General features: G+C 44.1%; 1 protein-coding gene across 1 annotated transcript in view; it reads right to left on the reverse strand.

Moving 5' to 3' along the window:
* The window catches only part of LOC132980684 (LHFPL tetraspan subfamily member 6 protein), a 44,347-nt gene extending 21,723 nt beyond the window's left edge, over window positions 1-22,624 (reverse strand). The window contains exons 1-2 of the mRNA XM_061046953.1: window positions 22,311-22,624; window positions 20,740-21,256 (exon numbers count right to left, since the gene is read on the reverse strand). Of these exons, the coding sequence (XP_060902936.1) occupies window positions 20,740-21,124 (385 nt within the window). The 5' untranslated portion in view covers window positions 21,125-21,256; window positions 22,311-22,624. The remainder of the gene's footprint in view (window positions 1-20,739; window positions 21,257-22,310) is intronic.
* Between the last annotated feature and the right edge of the window lie 197 nt (window positions 22,625-22,821).

Below are 22,821 nucleotides of genomic sequence, written 5' to 3' on the forward strand. Positions count from 1 at the left end.
TATGTTTTCCCCATTGAGGCACGATATAGGTGTGAGACAAATAAACCTCAAGTATAGGGTTTTCAGTAAACATCTACAGGACAGCAGTTATGGAAAGAAAGCTCCAAGAAAGCCAGCCAGAGGAAGAAAATTGAAGATTTTTTTTATATACAACTATTTGTGCATCATTATTAAAAATCACCTCTCAGGAAGTAATAGTTTTGCCGGGAAGCCCATATCCCCCAACCCCCCCCCCCCCCCCCCCCCCCCCTCCTTACTTCGGCATACAGCTTATAAATTCAGAAAACATCCGCAGAGAAAGGACTGAGCCTGACAGCTGGCAAACCAATCACTGAACTATGGGGAGCAGTTTAGATCATGACGTGAGTCGAAGCTGTCTACGCTCCAAAACCTGGAGAAGAAACTACTGTAACAAGGTGCTGAGGGGATAAAATTAATTTTAAGTCTTCAGCTGCATGGTTCATTTCTGAGAAAATTGACTAAGCGGACAAAAACAAGTTTGTTTACTTTATCCAGTTTCAAGTTAAATTGGAAATCAGGTGCAATGACAGCGGGGTGAGTGGTGTGTTTATCCTGTCAGGTGCAGGAAGCGTTTAGAAAAATGCATGAGCGAAAAGAGAGACCTGTCAGTCAACTGTTACAGGGTGGCTCAAGTTCCTGCCAGACCATAATCACTGAAATTTGTGGGATGGCTGTGTGAGTGAACTATTTTATTCCAAAACACAGAAATTACAAGGTGCAGTGCAGCAGTATTTTGGTCAGCACAGACCGGACTGCGGCACTTGACATTGGCAACACAACACGTAAACTCGCCCATCAGCTCCTGGGCTTAGAAGCTGAGCTGTATAGAGACTATTTAGGAGGAAAACAAACATCCCACACCTTAGCTAATGTATTTGACCTTCTGTTTGCTCTGACAAATAGCTTTCCCCCCCCCCCCCCACTCCCCATTTGGGCAACAGAAGTGTCAGAACCAAACCAAACTGTGGAAGGAAGTGTGAAACTAAATGTGGAGAGAAAGCTGCAAATAGATTTACCCGACCCTGGAGACAGACAGGCATGTGGAGAATGTGTTATAATGTGAAGATGACACATTCACATACTCAAGGATCACACTTGATGTGTTGAAGGTGCTACTGGAAGCTCATTTCAAATTGGGGGTGGGGGGGGGGGGGGTGTTGGCACTGTATCTTTCCTCTGCAAAGGCATCCTGTTAGAAGGAAACTGAAACGAATTCTGACCTATTTTATGATGAAAACCTTCCACCTACAGTATGAATCAAAGACACTTGCATTCCTGCAATATTAGAATTCTGATCTAATTTAATTTAATCTATTCACATGCCACGCTCCAAAAAAAGACATGTCTTCTATTTGCAGGGAAATGCATTCAATGTATTGTGCAGAAACTGACATTGGAGTGAAGACATGACTGTTGACGGAGAGTGAGCACCACCCCTGACATCTGTGACTGATTACAAGTTGTAATGTCCGGGTGATAAATGTGTGAACATGAGGCGCTGATGAATTCTACACTGTTCCCCAAGGAGCGGAGACCTTCCATTACACGTCTTATTACTGTCTCTCCCTCCTGATGGCTTAATTGATCCTCGCAGGCCGACAAAGGCAACCTTCCTCCACCCATCCAATGATCCTGATACCTGATAGGATGGGTGCGGGGAAACGACCACAGCTGCTTTTAGCCCAGCTAGCCCCTTGTTCCACGTTTAATTACAGAGCTATGAGGCTCTGAGTCGGGTTGTAATATCGAGCAGTCGCTGGACCATAAAGGTGAAATGCAGCGTTTTATAACATAACTTAATTTTCATTGGATTCTTCGTGTTTTTCCTCAGGAGAGAAAACACTGAAACGGGGGCCACTGCTGTGATTGGCATGTCCCGCTGCCATGAGCTTCCTCCGCTGTGGTGCGTGCTAAACTGAGCGCCTTCATGGATGAATTCAGAGGAGAAATGCAAAGCATGGAGGAACAGCTCGCCGTTCTACCCGCAGAGGTTGACCACAGCATATGTTGCTGCTTATTATTCCCTGTGTCTGCCCGTTTTCCATTGTATTTATAGCAGGGGGAACTTGATTTAGATCTGCTCCATCTGGTGATTCGCTGTAGGGACGGGTGCCACATCTTCCGCTCTTGTGTGTAATCTCCCCCCACTCTGCTTACTGGCCTTCATTTAAAAACGATGGTAAGTGAGATAGCAGGGCGTCGCTCCTCTGTCTCCGTCTTTCTCTGTGACACCAGCTGCTGCTGCGGCTGCACACTTTATGATGCTGGCTTTGAGGCATTAGGAAGAGGGGGACTCTGGAGCCTGTGGAGGTGTCAAAAAAGAAAAAAAAAAAAACCCTCCCACTTTCTCTGCTGGTATGCAAAGATTCCACGGGCGGCCTCCAGAGCCCCTTTCCTTCAACAACCCTCCCCCATCAACCTTCAGCAGCCCTGAAAGGGAGGGGAAACTACAGTGGAGGTAACAGAGCTGAGGTTTGGGGCACAGGGGAGGGAGAGGCTGATTAAAAACCTCCTTTACCCTTTTACTTCCACGCCTGAGTCTCCTCTAAACCCAACATAAAGATGTGCAGGCTTTTTAAGGATTTGTACCTACAAATGGAGCGAGTGTAGGTGGCAATTTCTTTCATTTCATGTAAATGCACTCTGCAGGGAATGTAGGGCAGTGAAGCTGGCCAAATGTGATTTTTTTGATTTAATGAAGCCTCTGAATACTAATATACAGCCAAAGAATATCAAAATAAGTTCTCCATATATTCCTGGACAATGCAGCAGCCATTTCCACCATAATTACATTTGAGAGGAGATCAAAAAAACTCTTTATGGGAAGGACAGTCATAGCAACGGGCAACTGGTAATGTGATCCTCTCCCCATGACTGAAACTCAATTCAAATCTTTCTTTAAACGCCCTTATTTCATTACTCTCTAATGTATTCTTTACTCAGTGTGTCAGAGAAGTGGGGAGAGATGAGGAAAAGGCTGGTTAAAGATGAGCTGCTATCTCTAATGCCTCATTTCATGGCTTTTTCATTCTGCTGAAATAAAAAAGCATTGAATTGGGTCATTTCTAATCTGATGATTAATCAGCATCTGGCTGCAGCTGGAAAATGCCGTTTGTCTCCTTCACTGTGGTGTGAAGTTAAAGTTTGTTGAAGCTGTGTTTAACTTCAACTCTAAAAGGAACAAACAGTGAGCTCCAGCAGCTTTGTCTGAGGCTACTTGTCAGTCACTTTGCCACAATTGCAAGACTTTGAGTGTACTTGACAGAGTAAATAACTGACTGAGAGCCCGGCTCTCTTTGCTGCAGAATGAAGGAGCTTTAATGTTGAAAATATACAGAGTGAGTGTAGAAAGTAAGCTAAATTCTCCTCAGTTTATGGAGAGTTTTCTTGTCCATATAAAATAACCAAAATGCAATTAAAACAAAACATTATCATCACTGCCAAGTTGTGTGGAAAATTGTTTTGTGCTTGGAGCGAAACTGTTCAAGCAAAGACTTTTTCAGATTCTTACAATGCTGCTTAAAGCGACTCTAACGCCTCTAAACTACAGTCAGATGGAGGCATTGTCTGATCAACACAAGCAAAAACAGCAAACAGTTCTTTCTCTCCCTTAAATCTCAGTATAATGGAGAACAAACACACAGGCGCGCAGCCTCCTTGGCTCATTCTGTGCTGTGCGTGTGTTTGCATAAGTGTGAGGCTGACTGTTTGCTCCATCCTGGCGACTTGACAAGGCTGAAACTGAAATTTACAACAGGAAGAAAACAGATATGTTAAATGTTGTTTCAGCAAACATTTATGTATGAAACTCGAGCAGCTTCCAAAACAAAATGGATCCTGGAGTGAAATAGGAAACTGCACAAGCAGCAAAGCAAGTCAAACTGACTTCCTGTGCTATTTGCTCATCGTCACCTCTGAGGGCGAGAATGGTCACGCCTGCTTGATACCTCAGAGGAAGCCGGCGGCCCCCCACAGGGAGAAAAGGCTGTCCTCTCTGAGTCTAATTTCCACGTTCGTATAGACAGAGCAGAGGGAAAAGACAGTCAGGCGGCTCGGGCGCCCACCTGGTGACCAGATGAAGGCTTCAGGGTGCATAATCCCATCCTATCTCTGCATAAGCACGAGAGGACAGGAGTGAGGCCGGGCCCTGCCTGTAGCCTGTCGTGAAGACGGATGATGCAATGGTGCAGGGCCTGGGGCCCCATGGCTCCCTGCAGGGACCTCACTATTGGGCTGGTAGATTAGGTCTGGATCACAGTTGACATGCCACAGCAGAAATGTGATGGTGGAGAGAGAGAGAGAGAGAGAGAGAGAGAGAGGAGTGTTGTGTGTGTACTTGTGGAGTGGAGCTGCCAACATAAGATCTGTTCTATCATGTTTACACTCTGTCTATTAGGGAAATTTAAAAAAAAAATCTCATCAGTATATTATTTATTCCCAACATTTTCATCAAAAAAAAATCCTGGGTTAAAGATTTTTAAATGTGAGCACGTTCTCTACTTTGTTTGATGGCTCATTAAACTCTCTGTTGCACAAACAAGCAATTTTGAAGGCGTCACCTTGGGCTCTGGGAAATGAGTTTCACCCTTCTACGTATCATTATTGATCATGAAAAGCCTGTATGAAGCTCTAGGCTTTTCATTTGTATTGTTTAGACCACAAGAACATTCTAATAACACAACCAATTGTTTCATGTTATCACTGGAGAGACCACATTAGCAGCCACTCAAGCGACAACAGCCCATTTTCCCCCGTGTTCACCTCACCGCCCCCACCTATTACTGCGTGTACAAGATATACAGCCAGCAATATACATGCCAATGAATCACAGTCTGGCTCTGCACGCGGCACGCTGCCCTTGGTTGGGTGTTACTTCTCAAGCTCAAGGTCTAACAAGGGGGTAATTATCACAAAGCGGTGAGATAAAGCCGGATGTTAGCAGATGATATGTTTAGGCGAGGTGAAAAGGAGGGTTCTTTAATTGCTAGACGTGTGGTGTGGGATCAATCATCTGGTGGGATTTTAAGACAGGAGATAAAAGTGGAAGGTCAATGGCTGGATGTCGGAGGAAGACAATAAAGTGCTCTGTGTGAAATATGTAGACGAAGATTTCCAAAGAAAAGTCAGAGAATAAAACATCCAGAGAACTCCTGGAAGGCAGCAGGAAGTAACTCTCCGTCACATGTGACAAATTCTCATGTCGTATGGTGAGAATTGTTTCTCTTTTCACTGATCAATGAGTCCTGTAGACACCCTGTGCCTGCGTGTGTCAGAGTCTCCTCCCTGCACTGTCCCTGAGACTCCCTCTTGGCTCTTGCAGCTGCCTGCAGGGCTTGCCGAGGGGAACAGAGCACGGATCAGAACAACAAAGTTTAGAGCAAGGACACTCCCGGACTCCCAGTTGATGGATCTGAGCTTTGATCGTGATTACAGCTCGCTGTGGCTCAGGGGCAGGTGTCTGCCACACTCAGCAACACCCTGCTGAGAGCCCGTCAATAAGCAGCAAGAAGTACAATATGACCGCTCAAATACTTTGGCTCCATCACAACACCCCTCTAAATCTCTTTTTAACTTCCGAACAAGCCGGCTTTGAATTGTTGTTTTGTTCAGTGGCGTTCCAAGAAAGAGGATGTTTGTAAAAACCCACGGGACCATCTGCTGCGTCTCAGACAGGAAACCTTTTTTTTTTCTTCAAAGGAAATCAAAAATTCTTTGCTAAAGAAGTTTGCTAGAACCACGACTGAGCTACTTAATCCCATTCATGTATCTGTTTCTCTTATCAAACTGCACTGATTTTTTCTTCTTCTCTGGGCTGTATCGACTAGCTGCTATCCCTCACTCTTTCCAGCAGCGAGAACTATTTCACAGTGACTACGCTGAAAGCAACTGTAAAACACCACTCCTTTTTTTTTTTCCGCTAAGTTTTGAGTGGCTTATAGTGTAGTGTAAGAGCGTCTTTTCAAACTGAATGCGTGCCGCCAGGGAAATCTCCACGCGTCAGCTGCCAGTAGCTGGGCCGACAACTGCTCAAGAAAAAGTGCTCAGCTCCTTTCAAGTCTTTCACTGGAAGTGTCTCCAGAGAGTGGAGAACAAAGCTGTGGATTGACCAGTAACCATATATTTGCCATGTTTCTTTAGTCTGAGATTTTCTTTGGACGCAGAGCCCCAAAAAAGAATCAGAGAGACGGAGGCTGCAAACTCTTGGGAGTGAAGTCCTTTTAAATAAAAAACGTTTTCTGTTTCTCCAGGCTCCCTGAGACAAATCGCATATCTTTAAAATAAAATGGCTTATTGTCGTATATTAAGACTAATATTACGCAGATGTATGTCTGTAAGAAGCTTTGTAGGGAAACTCCTCCGACAAACTGTTCACTGGTTTAAAAAGCGACTTTTTCAGGTCTGCTTAGATTATGTCATCTTATAAACTAAATACAAACTAACAGCATGCCATGTATATTCAGTGAAGTTATGCACATAGATACAAAAAAAATATTAAAACACCTACATGAAACATCAGATTTTGGTTCCTGGCCCAATAAATGTCAGATAAAGAGCTTTTTTTGCCCGCAGCAACATTTAACACTCATGATAGCGGATATTCATTAAAGACTTATATAACGAGAAATGTAGTATGACAGTTCCTCCATGCAAATCTCACTGCAGAGCAGCCATACGATTCTTTCCGAAGAGGGGCAGCTCTATCTTTTCAGCGTGATCCAAAAGTTGGCTTAATCATTCTGTGTGCATCCGCCAAGATACATAATAAAAACCCTGCTCGTGTCCTAGAGGACATTTCCAGCTCAGATCAACAGCCAGTGACTCCACATGCTTTTCAGCTGTTTCTCTGCCTTTTTGACAGGCAAAGTAATGGATAACTCATCTTCAACTGCTTTGCCTGGGGAAGTGGAATCTAAATGATCTCAGCGCTGCAGACACAGAGGAGGCTAGAAGGGAAGATGCTGAGATAATAATGGACATTTAGTGGTCAAAACCCAGCAGGATATTGCAGGGTCTCTGTGCAACACACAGCTGTCTCTGCTTTTATTGACATTTTGTGCATGCAGCCCGGCTCAGAGTAACCGGATGGCTTACAGCCTCACCTCAATGTCACTGCTGTTCATGGCTGATGTGTAACTACTGAATGACGGATGTCAGGATCGCCCACCTCTATAATAGCCACCTCTGAACCTCGCAGCAGAGAGCTGATGCATTTACAGAGGCGGAAAAACAATATTGAGTATCAGAAGAGAGTGACTGTGAGAGAAAGACGTCTGAGTAACATCAAATCAAAAATCCGACATCAGACAGGTAATCAAAACAGTACAACCTACGCCTTGTCCACTCTGCTGTTTGATTGACAGCCTGCACTGAGTTATCAGCTGGAGTGCCTGTGACTCCTCGGCTCCTATTATCTCCCTCTTTGCACATGACGAGCCGTTCTGCATCCATCATGAGTGAGCCGGCGTGCTCTGTGTTTGAAAAAAAAAAAAGAAGAAGAAAGAAAGCCAGCCCACTCCGGCCGGCCACTTACACTGTGGTTATCTTCAAACGTCAGATGGTGAAGCACATCACGGTCAGCCAGAAACACGTTGAGCAGAACAGCTTTGAAGGACTTCACTTCCTGATCCCGCAGCTCTCACAGAGATTCAGCAACGTTAGGAAAAAATAACATCGACTTCTAACCTGCCGTCACTTTGTCAGAACAGTTCAGACCAGCCACTGAAACCATGGATGTTTTGACAAGCAATCAGCTGAATCTCCTTTTATTTGTGTAATTTCCCCCAGATGGAATCACATTTAGTGCGTGCCTTGTGAAAACGACAGATTGAATTTGAGAAGCAAATTCTGACTATTTTCTAATGAGAGTCACATCTTCAGTTCTCCTGCGTTTCTGTGCTCGGTCAGAGAGACAGGAGGAGGAAGGAGAGAAAGTCGCCCTGAGGGGAATGCCAACAAAGGAGGAGCGTTCAAGTCACACAATCAGGACAGTCATGATAGCGACACATTCACTAATGATCAAGTCTTAGCTGGCACTGCAGGAGATAAGTAGATGTGAGTGATACCACCGGCAGCAGAGCAATATGCTTCAACCCCAGGGGTTTGGCTCCACTTCTAATCACTCTGTAATTAGAAAGCCTTCATTATGCTTCACCTTAACAGGTGACGTCTTTAGCTGGCTATGTTAAAAGCTTCTGCTCTCCTTCAAATGGTGGATATAAACAGACAATCAGACTATACCACAAGGGCGTGCAGAATTTAATGTGGCACATATATTTCATTTAAAAAAACATCGATATGTTGTCAGATGTTTGGATAACAGAGAAGCTCATAACTAGAGGAAGAAAAACATTTGATCACATTTTCCCTTTTGAACGGATTGAGATGACTTTGTTCTTCTTGTTTCAGATGAGAAAATAAAACTTCACAAAGCAGACAAATGACGGTGGTCAGCGTTTGCATCATCTTCGAGCCTTACTTACAAGACGGGTGTTTTCATTTTGATGTGAGCCCGAGAATAACTGCGCTTTAATCATTTCCATTCATCCACTGCATCTCCCACAAGAGACATCAGCTCAAGCAACAGCAGGAATATGAGATTAAAAAGCCCCGAGTTCAGTCACAGTGTGACTCTGAATCACTCGCAGAAAAACTTCCTGCAACAATTGTGGTGGAACTGTAACTACAGCAGGGTCGACGTTGCCATGGGTGACCCCCCGGGGAGACAAAGGGCCAAAAAACTGGTTGCATTTGGCGCGTCAGGCCTGAGAGAACAACACCAGGGGGCTCGGGCTGGTCCAGACCCAGAATGAGTACAGAGAGCAAAGTCACTGTGCTGGATCAAAGAGAACCTTTGTTCCCAAGCTCCCTTTGGAAAAGGAGCAAAACTCTCGGCTTTCACTTTTAATTTCTGCTTCTTTTTTTTTTTTTGTGACATTTTGTTTCTGTTACCAGCCAAGAGGACATACATGAGCTGAGCAAGTAAAACAGCAAAGAGATTACGGGCGCAACGGTTAGTGCATGAAAGCATGAAAGCCACAGAGGAAGAGGCGGTGCGGCGTGGAGGGCAGATTACCTCGCTAATATTCTCCACTCTTGTAACAGGTGAGAAAGGAGATAAGGTACCACAGCTGATGTCATTATCCCCACCTATGATCCAGTTTTTCTTTAATTGCATCTGACACAACTTGTCAAAGACGGTTGCTCTGATTTAGACTCTATTTTCAGCTCCGTAAAGCTCTTCCTCCTGGCGGTTTCTTCTCAACAATCCTATATATGGCCATCGGCTCCTGCAGATCTTCATAAACACATACAAATATGGGTAGAGCTCGTCTTCTGTCCCGTTTATAGCCTCCTCCAGCAGTGCCTGAGATGAACCTCACTTTGTGCATTCCTGGGACCTTGTGTTATGTTTCCACGGGGCTGTTTTTTTGGAAAGAGTGGCTCAAAATACATCCGGCAGCTTTGTCTTATAGAGACGCGAGCATCCCATCTTGGAGCCTCGGCTTTTGGAGCACTCTCACAACCTTTGTCAGCCGGCTGTATAAGCCTTTAAAATGAATTCACATTTCAATCTAGTTTTGTTTATGTCTTGCTGTTGCTGCTGGTTTTCCATCTCAAGGTTCACATGAAGGCCAGTCGACAAGGTGCTGTTTGACTGTTGAGGCTTGACTACAATCTGCTCCCCAGACAGTAAAAATGGGCTTCAGGAAGTGAACTGATTATCGGCACACCGGTGGAGAGTTGTTTCTTGAAACTAAGGGAAAATTCTCGCTTCATTTGTTTACGTAAAGCATCAGACACTGGCCACTGCAAGACTCCGGAGATTTCTTCAAATGTTGACCCTCCCTATGCGTCTCCTTCTCTCTCTCTCTCTCTCATTTGGGGTCTGCAACCCCCCTGCTGCTGTGGAAACAAGATCTTATAATGGGAGAGCCCACCCAACTGCTGCCGACCAGCTGGAATGAGAGTCTGGGAAGCAAAGCAAAGCCAGAGTCACACTGCGTCGCCTTCCACCCAAACACTAAACCTTTCCCCAGTCTGCACAAGTACAGACATGGACCTTCGAAATGGAGATTTTTGTTCAGCTTGTGTCAGCCTTATGAAAACTGAGGAATGCACACTTTTCTTCCCTGAGACATAATTTTTTATGCGACACAATTACAGGGTTGTCATTTTATGGTAATGACTGGAGTGACATTTTGCTTATTACTACACCAAGGTGCCTTTGAAGCTGTGTTTGTGCAAGGCTTCAAAAAAAAAAAAAAACCCACAATGCACACTCCTCTCCTTCAGATGAAGTCTTATTTGTATTGATCAGTAAACAAACAAACACTCGCTCTCTTGAGGGTCTTGCCGCCTCTAATTTATATAAGCTGAGCACATAAGGGAAGAATCTGTGACTCTGTTAGCATGCACAATCACAAGTTAAATATAGATTCTACCAGGCTGCTTTAAAGACAACAAAAGGAAAGCTGAAAATCTATTGAATTCAATCACTTTCTCTTGTGTGACACGCGCAGGCACACTCATTAAACGCCTCTCAAATTAAACTTGTAGTAGAGCTGAGGATGGGGAAGTTTAGGAAGGGAGGTGGGGAGGTGGGGGCTAGAATATATTTACCCTAAATTCCCAGCATTGCTTAAGGCAGACAGAAAAGACTGGCGCTGGCCTCAGCACACGAGACATTAACACAGTAAGCTGCATGCAGACGACACTACAGGCCCTCTCACAAAAAGACACTCAGAGACACAAGAGGGAACAAAATGCACACTTGACAAAAGCACATGTCCCTTCCACTCATGCATTAGTCAGTACATTTACATGATGTCAAAAAAAAAAAAAAAAAAAAAAAGCTTAAAGCTGGACTTTTAAAATACATGTAAACCTGTTCGTCGATGGTGGGAGTCGATTTAATGGCATGTTTAGACCTTAATCAGTCCAAAACTGTCAAACTCCACCCCCCCCCCATTTGCTTGTATACTGGGCAATGGACTGGAGTCAAATAAATGGGCTAATCTGGTTATAACTGTAGCCCAACTTAACTGTGCATGTAAACATACTGAGTTTCACAGAGAGGTTAACAGACTGCAGGACACTCGTGACTGACAACTGCATGTGCACTGGCGACCTTTGTCCTCTGATCTGATCTTCAGCTGCCTTTTACACCACCTTCACCTGTCCCCATGAGTGTGTGTGTGTGTGTTTGTGTGACCCACTGTGGGACAATGCTTCCCTCAGCTGCACACTGACCCTGATCTAATTTACCCCAGCCGACAGAGGCGTCTCTTTTCCACACATTACCTTCTATGAGCGCTCTGGCCCTTCACACACCTCTTGAAAGCTATTCCTGGGCCCTTCAGGGTCGAGATGCAGGAGATACTCAGGACACATCGAGTCAAATTAAACGAGACATTCTCCAGTCAAAGGGGACAAAAGAAGAAAAATGACTAATGCGTCAGTGGGTGTTCGCACTGCCTCTTATGAATATGGAAGTTTACAATATAATGCATGTATGGTTTGAAGCTTAAGAAACCAGCAAGGACAAGCAATTACTGTGGATTCCTTTACCAAAAATAAACTCCTCTCCAGGCTATTCTATGCTGCTGTTTTATTTGCAGATCCGTCTCCATACATCCAGGCATATTCTGTTTCCTTGCTGGCCTGCTATTTGACCCAAAAGAAGGCGGCACAGAAGACTATTGACCCCACATTCTCCCTCACTAGGAAGAACAGGGTATAATTAACTGTAGTGTTAAAAGCACCGTGCCGCTGAGACTGTAAAACCGGGTCTGAATACTGAGAGATCTACTTCATCCCACAGGGCTCAGGCCCAATGCATCCAATCTATACTTATTCATTTATTCAGCCGACTCATGGCCTCCGACTCCCTCAGAGACGTCTCACAGGTCAAATGGGGGCTTTCCATCTCCTTCATCGCTAATTAGACATAACATGTACTAAAGTTTGGAAATACTGTTCTCCCGCTCCTTGTTTTATGTTTCTGATGGAAGGGTTTATCTGCCGCAAAAACAAGGACTCAAACGGCTCAAACCGCATGAGAGGGGGTTATTCTTGTATCCTACCTGTGACTAAAGTATTGTTCACTGTAAACACAGGAAGGGGCATTGACACCCAACATGCCCTCCGCAATGTGTGTCAGCAGTGATACAGAGCAGCAGAGCCTCCACCATCTGTTAAGCATCTGTCTGAGCTGTGATTCACCCCTTCAAACATATTCTCTGCTTTAGGTGTCACCGGCGAATACGTGATATGTGTTAACAATTACTTTTCTGTCTGCTTCACCTTTTCTTGCGAAAGCGGAGGAGAACAGCCTGGTTAATCATCGCAGGAAAACTCTTCAATTAATAAAGGCTCCAGAGTGATAATTCTACAGCTGACAATTAATTTAATTATTCATGAAAATGTCAGTTCGATTTTTAATCGAGGAGGGTCAGTCGGTCTGGAAATGTGGTTCCGCCTGAATCTTTCAACAGCTCTTGAATGGATTGTAATTGCTCTTGATTTAGGCATAATGTTTTACTGAGGATGAATAATTTGGGTGCTTTGTTGTCGAGTGTCCTTATTATCAGGCCATTTCTTTAATTTGTCCAATGCTATGACCTACGACCTCACCTGTAAGCTGATGACATTCCCATCAGCCTCCGCTTTACTTTCTGTTTAGTGCTAAAAAAAAAAAAAAGATGCTGAAGTTAGCGTTCTGCTCAAAGCATGGAAGTTGCTTAGTACAGCCTTACAGAGGTGCAAGCACGACCACGTAGCCCAATTAGCCCTGCTGATTCATTGATTTGTCTGTCGATAACATGCCAGAAAATGGTTTAAAAACTAACAAACATAAAAAAAACAAAAGCAAAATTAACAATTAGGTTTATTGACTTGTTTTGTGTATCCAAAAGTGCCAAACTAAAAGTATTTGCTCATATTCCAGAAGCAGGAACCTGAACATTTTCCATATTTTTTCTTGGTAAATTAGGTCAAAATGGCACGACTGAGATTAAAAACGAAATCTAAAAATTCTCTACAACTGTCAGACTCCCTTTGTATGAGTAGTTTATGCCACATTAATGCCAGACACGAACGCAGACGCAGCAGACATGTTTTCTGGAACAGTTTTGTTTGAGTGACAAAAACAAACCAAAATGCCGCACGCCTGCTTCCATGGCAGTGAAAACAATGACTTAACAGAGGAACAGACTGAAATAACCCTTCTGTCTGTCCTTTGGTTCCCCAGACTTCCTGTTTGACAAATCTAAATCCCTGTTGATGCCGGGCTTTCCGCCCTGTTTCGCTCTGTTTCTGTCTCACTCTTTTTCTTTCATCCGTTCTCTCTTTCTGGCTGAGCCCAGGTCCACTCCTCGGGTCACTGGGTATCAGCCCAATCTATTTTTTTTTTCTGCCTGCAGACAGCAATAAGCACAGCCACTGCGAGGTGGAGGAGGAGAGTGAGGAAAGGAGCTGGAGAAGGAGACAGGAAGGACACAGAGGGGTGGACAGAAAGCAGAAATAGGGGAGAGGTGAAACGAGCCTGAAATGGGGCGTTAAGGGGGGAGAGCACTGGAAATAAAACCCCGGTCACCAGCGAGGTTATAAAAGGGGCACGTGTGAGTTCATCCTTAGAGAGAGTGAAGGGTGAAGGGGAGAGATGGACCAGAACCATGATGAAAATAAAGTGCCCATGGTGCACCGGCTACGAATCACTGCTCCCTGGCTCCAAACACCCTTGTGGTGAAGTTGGGGGGGGCTTTTGAGGGAACTGTATGTTGAGCAAAAATAGCAGCCTGGTTGAATGAGCACATTAAAGTGTTGCCTTTAGAGTGGTCTGCACTTTAGGTGATCAATCAACCCAGAGGAAGAGACGTCCACTTTATAACCATCAGTGGCCGGAAACGTAAGCAATGAAGAGCAAGCCAGCATTTAAAAAGCATTACACAGAGTCTAGTCCATATTTAAAATGTGTGGCTTCCTCCTCTCAAACATACCTGCTGCTGCTGCTGCTGCTGCTGCTATCTCGTTAGCTTTACGCAATGCCTACATGGCAGATGAGACAGCGTAGTCCATCATCATCGCAGCAACCTGGCAGGCGTGTGACGATGAAGGAATACAGATTGTTTTTTTTTTTCTTTTTTTGGACGTAAAGGAGAACGGGGAGCTGTCAGAGGATATTTACCCATCACCTTGGAAATGTCTGGTGATTTGACACCATTTAAACAATGACTGTCAAGAGACACTATAACACAGACAGAATATTCCCCTGCAAAACGAGCTCTTCATCCCGGAGTCGTCCCTCGTATGGATGCAATTTTATTTTGTTGTACCTCTTGAAAACGAGTGCTGAGAGGGGAGTGGAAGCACACATTCTGGGACTGGGCGGGATCCAGCTGGCAGGGGCTCACAAAGCCGACACAAGGACAAAGCTCCTGGCTGTGCTGGTATGGCTCTCAAACAGGACAACACACTCCGCTGCCAAATAGCCCTTGGCGGCAGTACGGAAGCCACAATGGCAGCCCATCTGTAATTTATTTACATGTCTTTAAATTCATTGCTCCTGCTCATGCCCTTGACATTGCACTCCGAGCTGCAGAGGTGGTGCACAGAGACGCGGTCAATTTAATTTCATGTGGCCTCAACACATGACCGGGATACTGTGTAGCATGTTGTTTGTGTTACAGGTTCCCTCTCGGTGAACAAGACAGCCACTCAAGAGAGAGAGACACGTAAAAGTGAAGCAAACTTAAGTGAAATAGGCCCAGATGTTAAGGTGTTTCATGTCTTCTCTGCGGCGTCATATCGTTCATTTACTGACACTCTGCACCAGTGTGGGCAAGCGAGGCGCTGTCACAGAGGTGGTAAACAAAGCCAATCAGCCACAAAAAAAACTAAATGGAGAACTTTTCCCAGAAGGCAACACTGCCAATTATTTGGTAGTTCAGATCAACTGCAGCTTCAGCAGAGGCTGGCGTGGGAAGTGTTCAACCACCGCCGGCCAACAAGCCTGCACAAAGTGAGGGCTATACCCAGTGTGTCGCAATGTTTTCCCCCACAAACACGTCCTTTATTCTAACAAACCATCCCTGAATGGTTTAATGTTACTTTTTTTTTAAAATTCTGTTTCCACTGTCGCTATCTTTGAAGCCATTACTTACATTCTGCATTAAAGGGAAACAACGCAGAGCTTTGCAACTATTCAAAAGGCTCGTGTGTCAAATAAATGACAAGTTTGTCATCTCACTCTGAGGAACGCCAGACAGCGTTTGAAAAAAAAAAAAAACCCACAACTTCTGATCTCATTTCATCAAAAGACTCTCAGGACTCGGGGGTGATATTTAATGTAAAAGAAAGTAAAAGTCTCCAATCAATAATACATGATTTTAGAGAATTCCATAGTGATGGCTTAAATATGTCTCCCAAAACAGTCTTTGTACTCCTCCAAATAATATCTCTATAGATACCTGACTGCCCACAACCTTCCCTTATGGCAGAGAAATATGCTGCGTTGAGCTGTTTCACGCCTTTTTCTTTTCTTACATCCCATGGGGACACATAGGTCCGCTCCTCCTCTGATACAGCAGCAGCCCACATGAAGTCCTCTGCTTGTACCCGACATTATGTTCCAGCAAACTCTCTGAAAAAAGGACAAGAGCAGCCCTTCATGCATCATATCGTTTGTCTTGCCTTCAAGGACACAGCAGTTCACCGTCTCAATAAAAAACAGCCCATATCCTCTATAGCCCTGAGAAGCTATGTGTCTTGACATTTTTATCAAGGGATAAAATGATTTCAATTCAGCTGACATTCTCTGCAGGTCAAGGCAATATTTCTGAGGCAGGTTAGGGAACTATTCTCCTCCACTGCCTCTCCTAATGTTACTGCTGGTGTTATTTTGGCTTCAATTGCTGAAAATCCATATTTGTAATCTTTGTGCTTTTGGATGACAGCAGTTTTATTTGATTCACAACAAGGTATTGTTTTCAGGGAAAGAAACTGGGTCTATTTCAATCCTGGTTAATAATGCCCAGCCCCAAATCCAAAGGTAAGGCCCCTCAGAAAGGAGAAACATCGGGTATGGTTGACATGGTCACATATGGATACAAGGCACTACACCTTATGGCATATTTATGAAGCTTATGGGACATGGAAAAGATGTTCTTTCACTCAAAAGTTCTGCTGACATTGTGATTGTTATTTGCAAAGATGGAGGATTATTTCCATCAGAAGCCATCAAACTGTCTTAGTTTGCAAAACATTCTCAGAAATGTCTTCTATCTGTCTGTCTGGAGTCTTCATCTACAATTCATATGTTTGGAGTGCAATCTGGGGGGGGGGGGGGGGGGGGGCTAGAGGATCCATATACGACCCTCACTTACAGAAACAGGAGCGTGCAAAAGGGAAGGGCCAAAGTCAGGTACAGTCAGCAACCTAAATAGACATCCTCAAAGTTCACAGTCTACAATTATAATCAGAGTCAATGAGAGCTGGCAAAAAATATCCAGCAATGAGACAAAATAATCAAATATCATGACCTTTAATAGTAAATATATAAAACAGGAACATCAGACTAGATTCACAACCTAAATAGTTTCGACAAAAACTATCTGTAGTGCATTTGAACCTGTTTTTAATCATGAAAAGGGCAATTAGACACCAACTTCCTGGGGCACAGGTCACTTCCTACTATGGTTTTGGTAATGGACAAGTACAGTCACCCAGTCAGGGGGGCTGTCAAATTCTTCTTTGGCTATCACAAGGTAATCAAATAGCAAAATGCCATGTGCAGAGAGCAAATTTGTGAAAAAGGGTCTTGGAAAAGCATAAATTAAAGGCTTTTAAACGTGCTGAAGGGGAAATCCATACAAGAAGAAGTGTAAATAGAAGTCTTAAATCCCTTCTGTTGCAAACAAACGTTAAAAAGCTTTCCTCCCGCTGTGTGCAGCTCTGCTTGGGGCACCCATAGACAAGGCAAGGCTCTGCAGGGGGGGTCAAAATCCCTAACAACCAAATCCAAGTGAAGAATCTTTGAATGCCTGAACCTCCCCTCAGTGCCACAGACGTACTGAGTCTGCACCGCTGCATAACTAAAACAAAAACTACAGTGAAGGCAGTGGTTTAATGTAAGCAGCACAGAGTTCTCAAGCCTTTGATTTATGAGCCAGAACAGCCTCATATTCTCACACTCACACTCTGACTCTCTGGGCCTCTGCCATTACCAATTAAGCGGCGCTGGACTTAAAAACAGCATTAAAGGAGGTAAACAACAACACATGCAACATTCGGTTTAGTTATTCTTTTAGTCTGGCTGCAGCTAATAAGATAAGACTCTGATAAACCCTTAAAGCTTTAATCTATTTGATTGGATTGAGATAAATTACAGGGTGATGTAAAGTGGATGTTTCACTTGTGGCAGCCTGGAGGCCCCGTCCTCTCCGAGACACTCTTCATTAGTGTCCGACAATAGGAGCCGAGGAGACACAAAGGGAAGAAGACACTGTAGCATCAGACAGTCAACCGTGTGGCTTTTGTTGGATTCGCATGCGTTGCCTGCCTGACTGGCTCGCCTCATTTACTCCCTCTCTCAGGTCCTGCTTAATCGCTGAGATTTGATCGTATCGCTCAGCACACATCCCCCTTTTCTCCCTGTGGGTCTTCATTTCTCAGCGAGGTTCTCAGTTAATAAGATGGGAATGCAGAATGTTTCAATCATCAGGTATTCTTTTTCCTCCTCTCTCTAAACTTACCCCCGCGCGCCTCGACATTTCCACTCCCTCTGTAAAGTGATCGGAGACAAAACATGGAGCAGCACCACCGAGCTTCTCAATTGTGTCACATCCAATTAGGCCTTCAGAGACGTCTCTGCCCTTTCGGCTCCCATGCATTCATAAAAAAAAGAACCAAGCAGTGCCCCGTGTATTGAACCCCACCTCCTTTTGCTCCTGCGCCATCTAAATTCATGCGTGTCTGGATTTGTGAGTCTACCAAGGAGAGAAATCAAAAGAAAGACAGACGTGGAGTTTTTAATCCTCTCACCAAAAATAGCAACGAGCTGTAATTCTGTATGTGTGGGGTTGCTGTGAGCTTTAAAGGAGCTCTCCTTACATAAAAGTGCACATTTCTGAATAAACTAGCCAGCCTTCACCTTCATCATCCTCCATATTATACATCATTAATACTGATGTTCCTAAGTAGCTAAGCCTTTTAGAAGTAGGACATGGTGCAATGTGGTGGTCCTCTGCAGATTTATCCCTCTGAAAGACCTGCCAGCTCTGTCAAATCTGCCTGCAACCTGCTTTTCTGTCACATCACTTCTTTAAAGCCGAGCTGAAGTGATGGGGATTGTAAATAGCATGGCTGGTGAGCCACAGTATGTGAGAGAACCTTTTGGAGCTAATGAGAGGGCTGGAGCGCTGCAGCTTCTTAAACTAGGGCAGAGAAACTTGCAGCTTCAATGGAAGCCTTCCCTCAGACCTCACGTCCCGGGAGAACAGATGTGCAAAAACCAACCGTGCACACAAACCAAACTAGTGTCGTGTTGAGCTGTGTCCACTCACTGTAATCAAACAAACAAACAAACAAACACAAAGTCTTTTATTGACAGAGCTGAAGTGTGGGCAGAACTTTTTCTGAGAAACAGAGAAACGGCAAGGGATTTTTTTTCAGCTTCAAGGGGCGCATTCTGGACCATACTCAAAGCACTGAAGAACCATTCTGATGTTGTTTGAGGACGCTTGTAACTAATACGATGCTCTATTTTCCATCATTTCATGAATCAAACTGCAACAACAAAAAGATATGATTTGATTCCAAAAAGTTTTTAACACATAAGAGAAAGAGGGATACAGGAAGTTGTTGTGAAAGTAGTTTTTTTTTTTTTGAGTGTTTTCAACAATAGACGGTATAAATATAGGACAAAGTGGCTCTACATCCCCGCACAAAAAAGAAGCCAATAACTATCATTACAAAACCGGGTTTGAGTATGTGCATGACGTGTATTTTGATTTTATAGTTTGACCAATGTCCCCTTTGGTAACATGAAGGAGGCTGGGTTTATGACCTAAACTGCAGCCAGTCAGTAGAGGGAGTGCTAAGTATTTTGGCTTCACCGCCTGTGAGCAGTTCTGCTGTCCATATAGTCTATGGTCACAACTTAGACACAACATTTGAGACTCATCCAACCCTTTTTTTAAATGGGATCATGAACTATACACAGAACGACACACACACACACACACACACACGCCGGGCCGACAGACTCAGTAACAAGTCAAATATTGAGAAGGACATATAGTTCCATAATTCCTTTCCAAACTGCAGTCATGAATAAATATTTATAAACAGACCCAACATCATTTTGCAACGTGACCAACATCACAGTGGGAGACTTTCCATGTCTAGTAGTGCCAAGTATCTGAGGAAACAACAGCTTTTCTGGGCTAACAGCGGGTCTGCTGGCAAAGAAAAGATGGCCAGAGGAGAAAATGTCAGGTTATCATTATTTCTACGCCCAATTGTTTCCTGACAACTGTGATGCTTTATTACACTTTTGTCTGAGAGTTCCAAACAACATTTGGGAGAAGATAAACACTCCTTTGAGGCTATGTACAGGCATAACGGCACACTGTCATGTACGAGTGATCAGGATGGATCCGTGTGTCCTCCAGACATCACCAACATGTCTGTGTGAGTTGCTGTGGTAATAACTTGGGGGGGGGGGGGGGGGCTCAGTAACGAACTGATTGTAACTAGGCCTGCATGATACTGGAAAAACATGAGATGTGCGATAACACTGTTCAATATTGCAATAACGGCATGGACTGCGATAAATAAACAAACAGTGAAGAGTGCATTCTGGCTACAACGCACAGTCTTTCATGTTTAACACAATACCTGAGGTTGCAATATCTCCCTCATGTATCCAAAATAAATCCAAAAAGTTTCTTTCTCCACTAGATTGGCGTAAATGTATCTGAGGGTGGCTCATAGCTATCTTTAGCTTCATCTAAATGTCTCCAAATCCTGAACATTATACCTAGGATAATAAATTGCAATAAATTCAGACTTCTTTGATGTGTCAATTGCCATGGCTCATACAGTGATAACGATAATATCCCAATTAATTGCACCACCCTAATGGCGACTTGGCTTTAAAAAGCAGAAGCATGAGTCATCGAGATCAATCATCCTTCCAATCAAACAACGGTGCAGTCGGGTAGAGGTCCAAAGTATCTCCTTTGCACCGAACATATTCAGCAACATTTGACGCCCATGGATGATAAGAGTTTGGCTTAGCTACTCCAACGCACTTCCACCCCTTTAGATTTCACCTTGTCAATGTATGGCTCAGAGTGAGTTACAGATTTCAGCAGCAAGAGTGATTAACTAACACAAATCTGAAATGCATTTCAAATCGATTCAAGATCTGGGTTGGATCCCCGTTTCTTTTTTTTTTTCTGAACACATCTGTATCTGCAAAAAATGGTCTCTGGCAATTCTCTTGTATAATGCCCTACAGATACTTTGCATGCTTCTTGTATTCTTCGGAACCCAAGAAAAAAAAAAATCAGAAACATGTGATCTGACAGTTCCAAACTTGACGCCCTGTGACTGTAGCCATAGCCGTTGCACTTATCACCCTCGTTTCCTTAAGATGGGTTATAGTTTGAAAGCCGGTGCAAATAAAAACATAGCATCAGGCAAACATAAACTCACCTCCAACAAACTGGATGCCTCCCGCCACACGCCCGATTGTGCGAGAGATGAGGTCAGAGATGCAGCAGCCCATGAGAGCTGTGAGCGCCACCAGCAGGAGGAGGCCACACCCGACGCCTGTCACCACGGTGCAGATCCTCCACTCCAGACTGGGGATGCCGTGGAAGGAGGCGTAGCGCCCACACTGCTCCAGCATCACGGTGGCCTGCCTCTCCTCATCTCTAACAGGGTAGGAGCAGCGACGAAAGGTGCCAAAGGACACAGGCTTGTCCATCTGTGTCCCCAGCAGCCAGTAGGGCATGAAGAAGCCGACGCAGGAGGCAGCAGCACACAGCAGGGACAGCAGGGCCCAGATAACACCCGTACATGTCAGACTGGACGCCATGGTAAACAGTCTGTGAACGCTTCACACAGTCACAGAACTAACAGCACTTTTAGGAGCAGTCGCTGTGTGCAGGACGCCTCGCAGTGAGCATTTAACACCAGCAGTCTTCACCTCCTCAGTGACTCTGGGTCCCTGTCAGGAGAGAAACATCCAGTGTGAGCACTGACAGACAAATCATCTGTGGGAACAAGCTGGTGGCTTTAGGCAGGAAATAAATCACAGCTCCATAAATTGAAACAGCTTCCCTAGTCACTATAAAAGCTGATTTCATTAAAGATGTGAAAAATCCAAGTATTGTTCCTAACATAGTTATTTTTCTGTCAAATACTGAAATACGTATTCTAATTGATGAAATAAGGATATAGACACAGCTGGACAAGCTTGGATTCAAAACATCAATAATTGGCTCCATACATAATGGGCAAACTCAACAGCATGGATTATTATCAAGCTCATGCAAATAAGTAATCAAATCAATTTGATAAGCTCATTAATCAAAGGTCGTTGGCTTTAGCATCATAGACCATAGGAAGGTTAAGAAGAGAAAAAGTAAGGAAAAAAAGAGTAACTTTAAATAAATTGTAGACTAGGTCCAACAAGGGAGCCCTTTGTTGAAAATTCCGAATAGATAGTGCAGATGTTGTTTTATTTTTGAAAACATTGATAACTCTTCAACCAAATGGTTTTCCAATAACTGATAAACTTTTAAATGAAAACTGGAAACGTCAGTAATGAGTAACCTACATCCGAAAAGGTAGAGATCTATTATAAAAGGTGGTATAATATGTAGCCTATTGCTAGTGTACAATTACTTTCAATTTGAAGAGCGATGACTCTTCTACCAAACAGCTTTAGGACAAGCCTGCAAATAACTTATTAACCTCAAAATGGTTCAAGGCAACACACGTCAAAGCAATACTACAAACAAAACCAGCCCATGGTTTGATCCATTGGACTTTGAAATGATATCAAAAACTCATTAAGTGTTATAAAATCAATGGTTTATGGACGTGTAATTCAATTCACACTACCCAGCAGGAAGAGGCACCATACATACTGCGTTATAGTGATTTTCTTTCGTTAGGGGGTCCTCTAGCTGTGTTAACGCAGGGACCTCACTATCGGAATGTGAGTAATGAAAACAAGGCTTGGGGAGGAAAAAGGAAAGAAGAAGAAGACAGCTTACATGTTGGGAGACCTCCGGAAAAAGGTGGGCTCGGTGAACACTTGGAGCGTATTTCCATCTGCTGACTCCAGCTGTGCTTGGTCCTAAAGCAAACTTTTCTTTAACCCGAAGAGAGGAGACGAAAAAAAGAAAACGCCTTCGACAGTGAATATAAATCCCAAAAAGTGACCAAGGGCTCAGTTCACAAATCACTTCCTCCTCATCAATACATTTAACCGAGGCAAAGATCACTTATTCACTCCTGCGTGGGGCAGCAACGTGCAGCGCTGACTGAGTAGACTCCAGAAAGCTTCCACATTCCTGATCAGAGAGAGAGAGAGAGAGAGAGAGAGAGAGGGGGGGGGGGGGGGGAGAGAGAGGGAGAGAGAGAGAGGGAGAGGGAGAGAGAGAGAGGGGCGGGGAAGGGGCGAGTCCATGAAACACTCTCGGGAGGTGACCATCAATCACACAAATCCCCACCCAGGGGCTGGACTCACCGCTACTATCGTTCCCCACATGCTCATGATGCGTT

The sequence above is a fragment of the Labrus mixtus genome, chromosome 9 (assembly GCF_963584025.1).
Source record: "Labrus mixtus chromosome 9, fLabMix1.1, whole genome shotgun sequence".
NCBI lineage: Eukaryota > Metazoa > Chordata > Actinopteri > Labriformes > Labridae > Labrus > Labrus mixtus.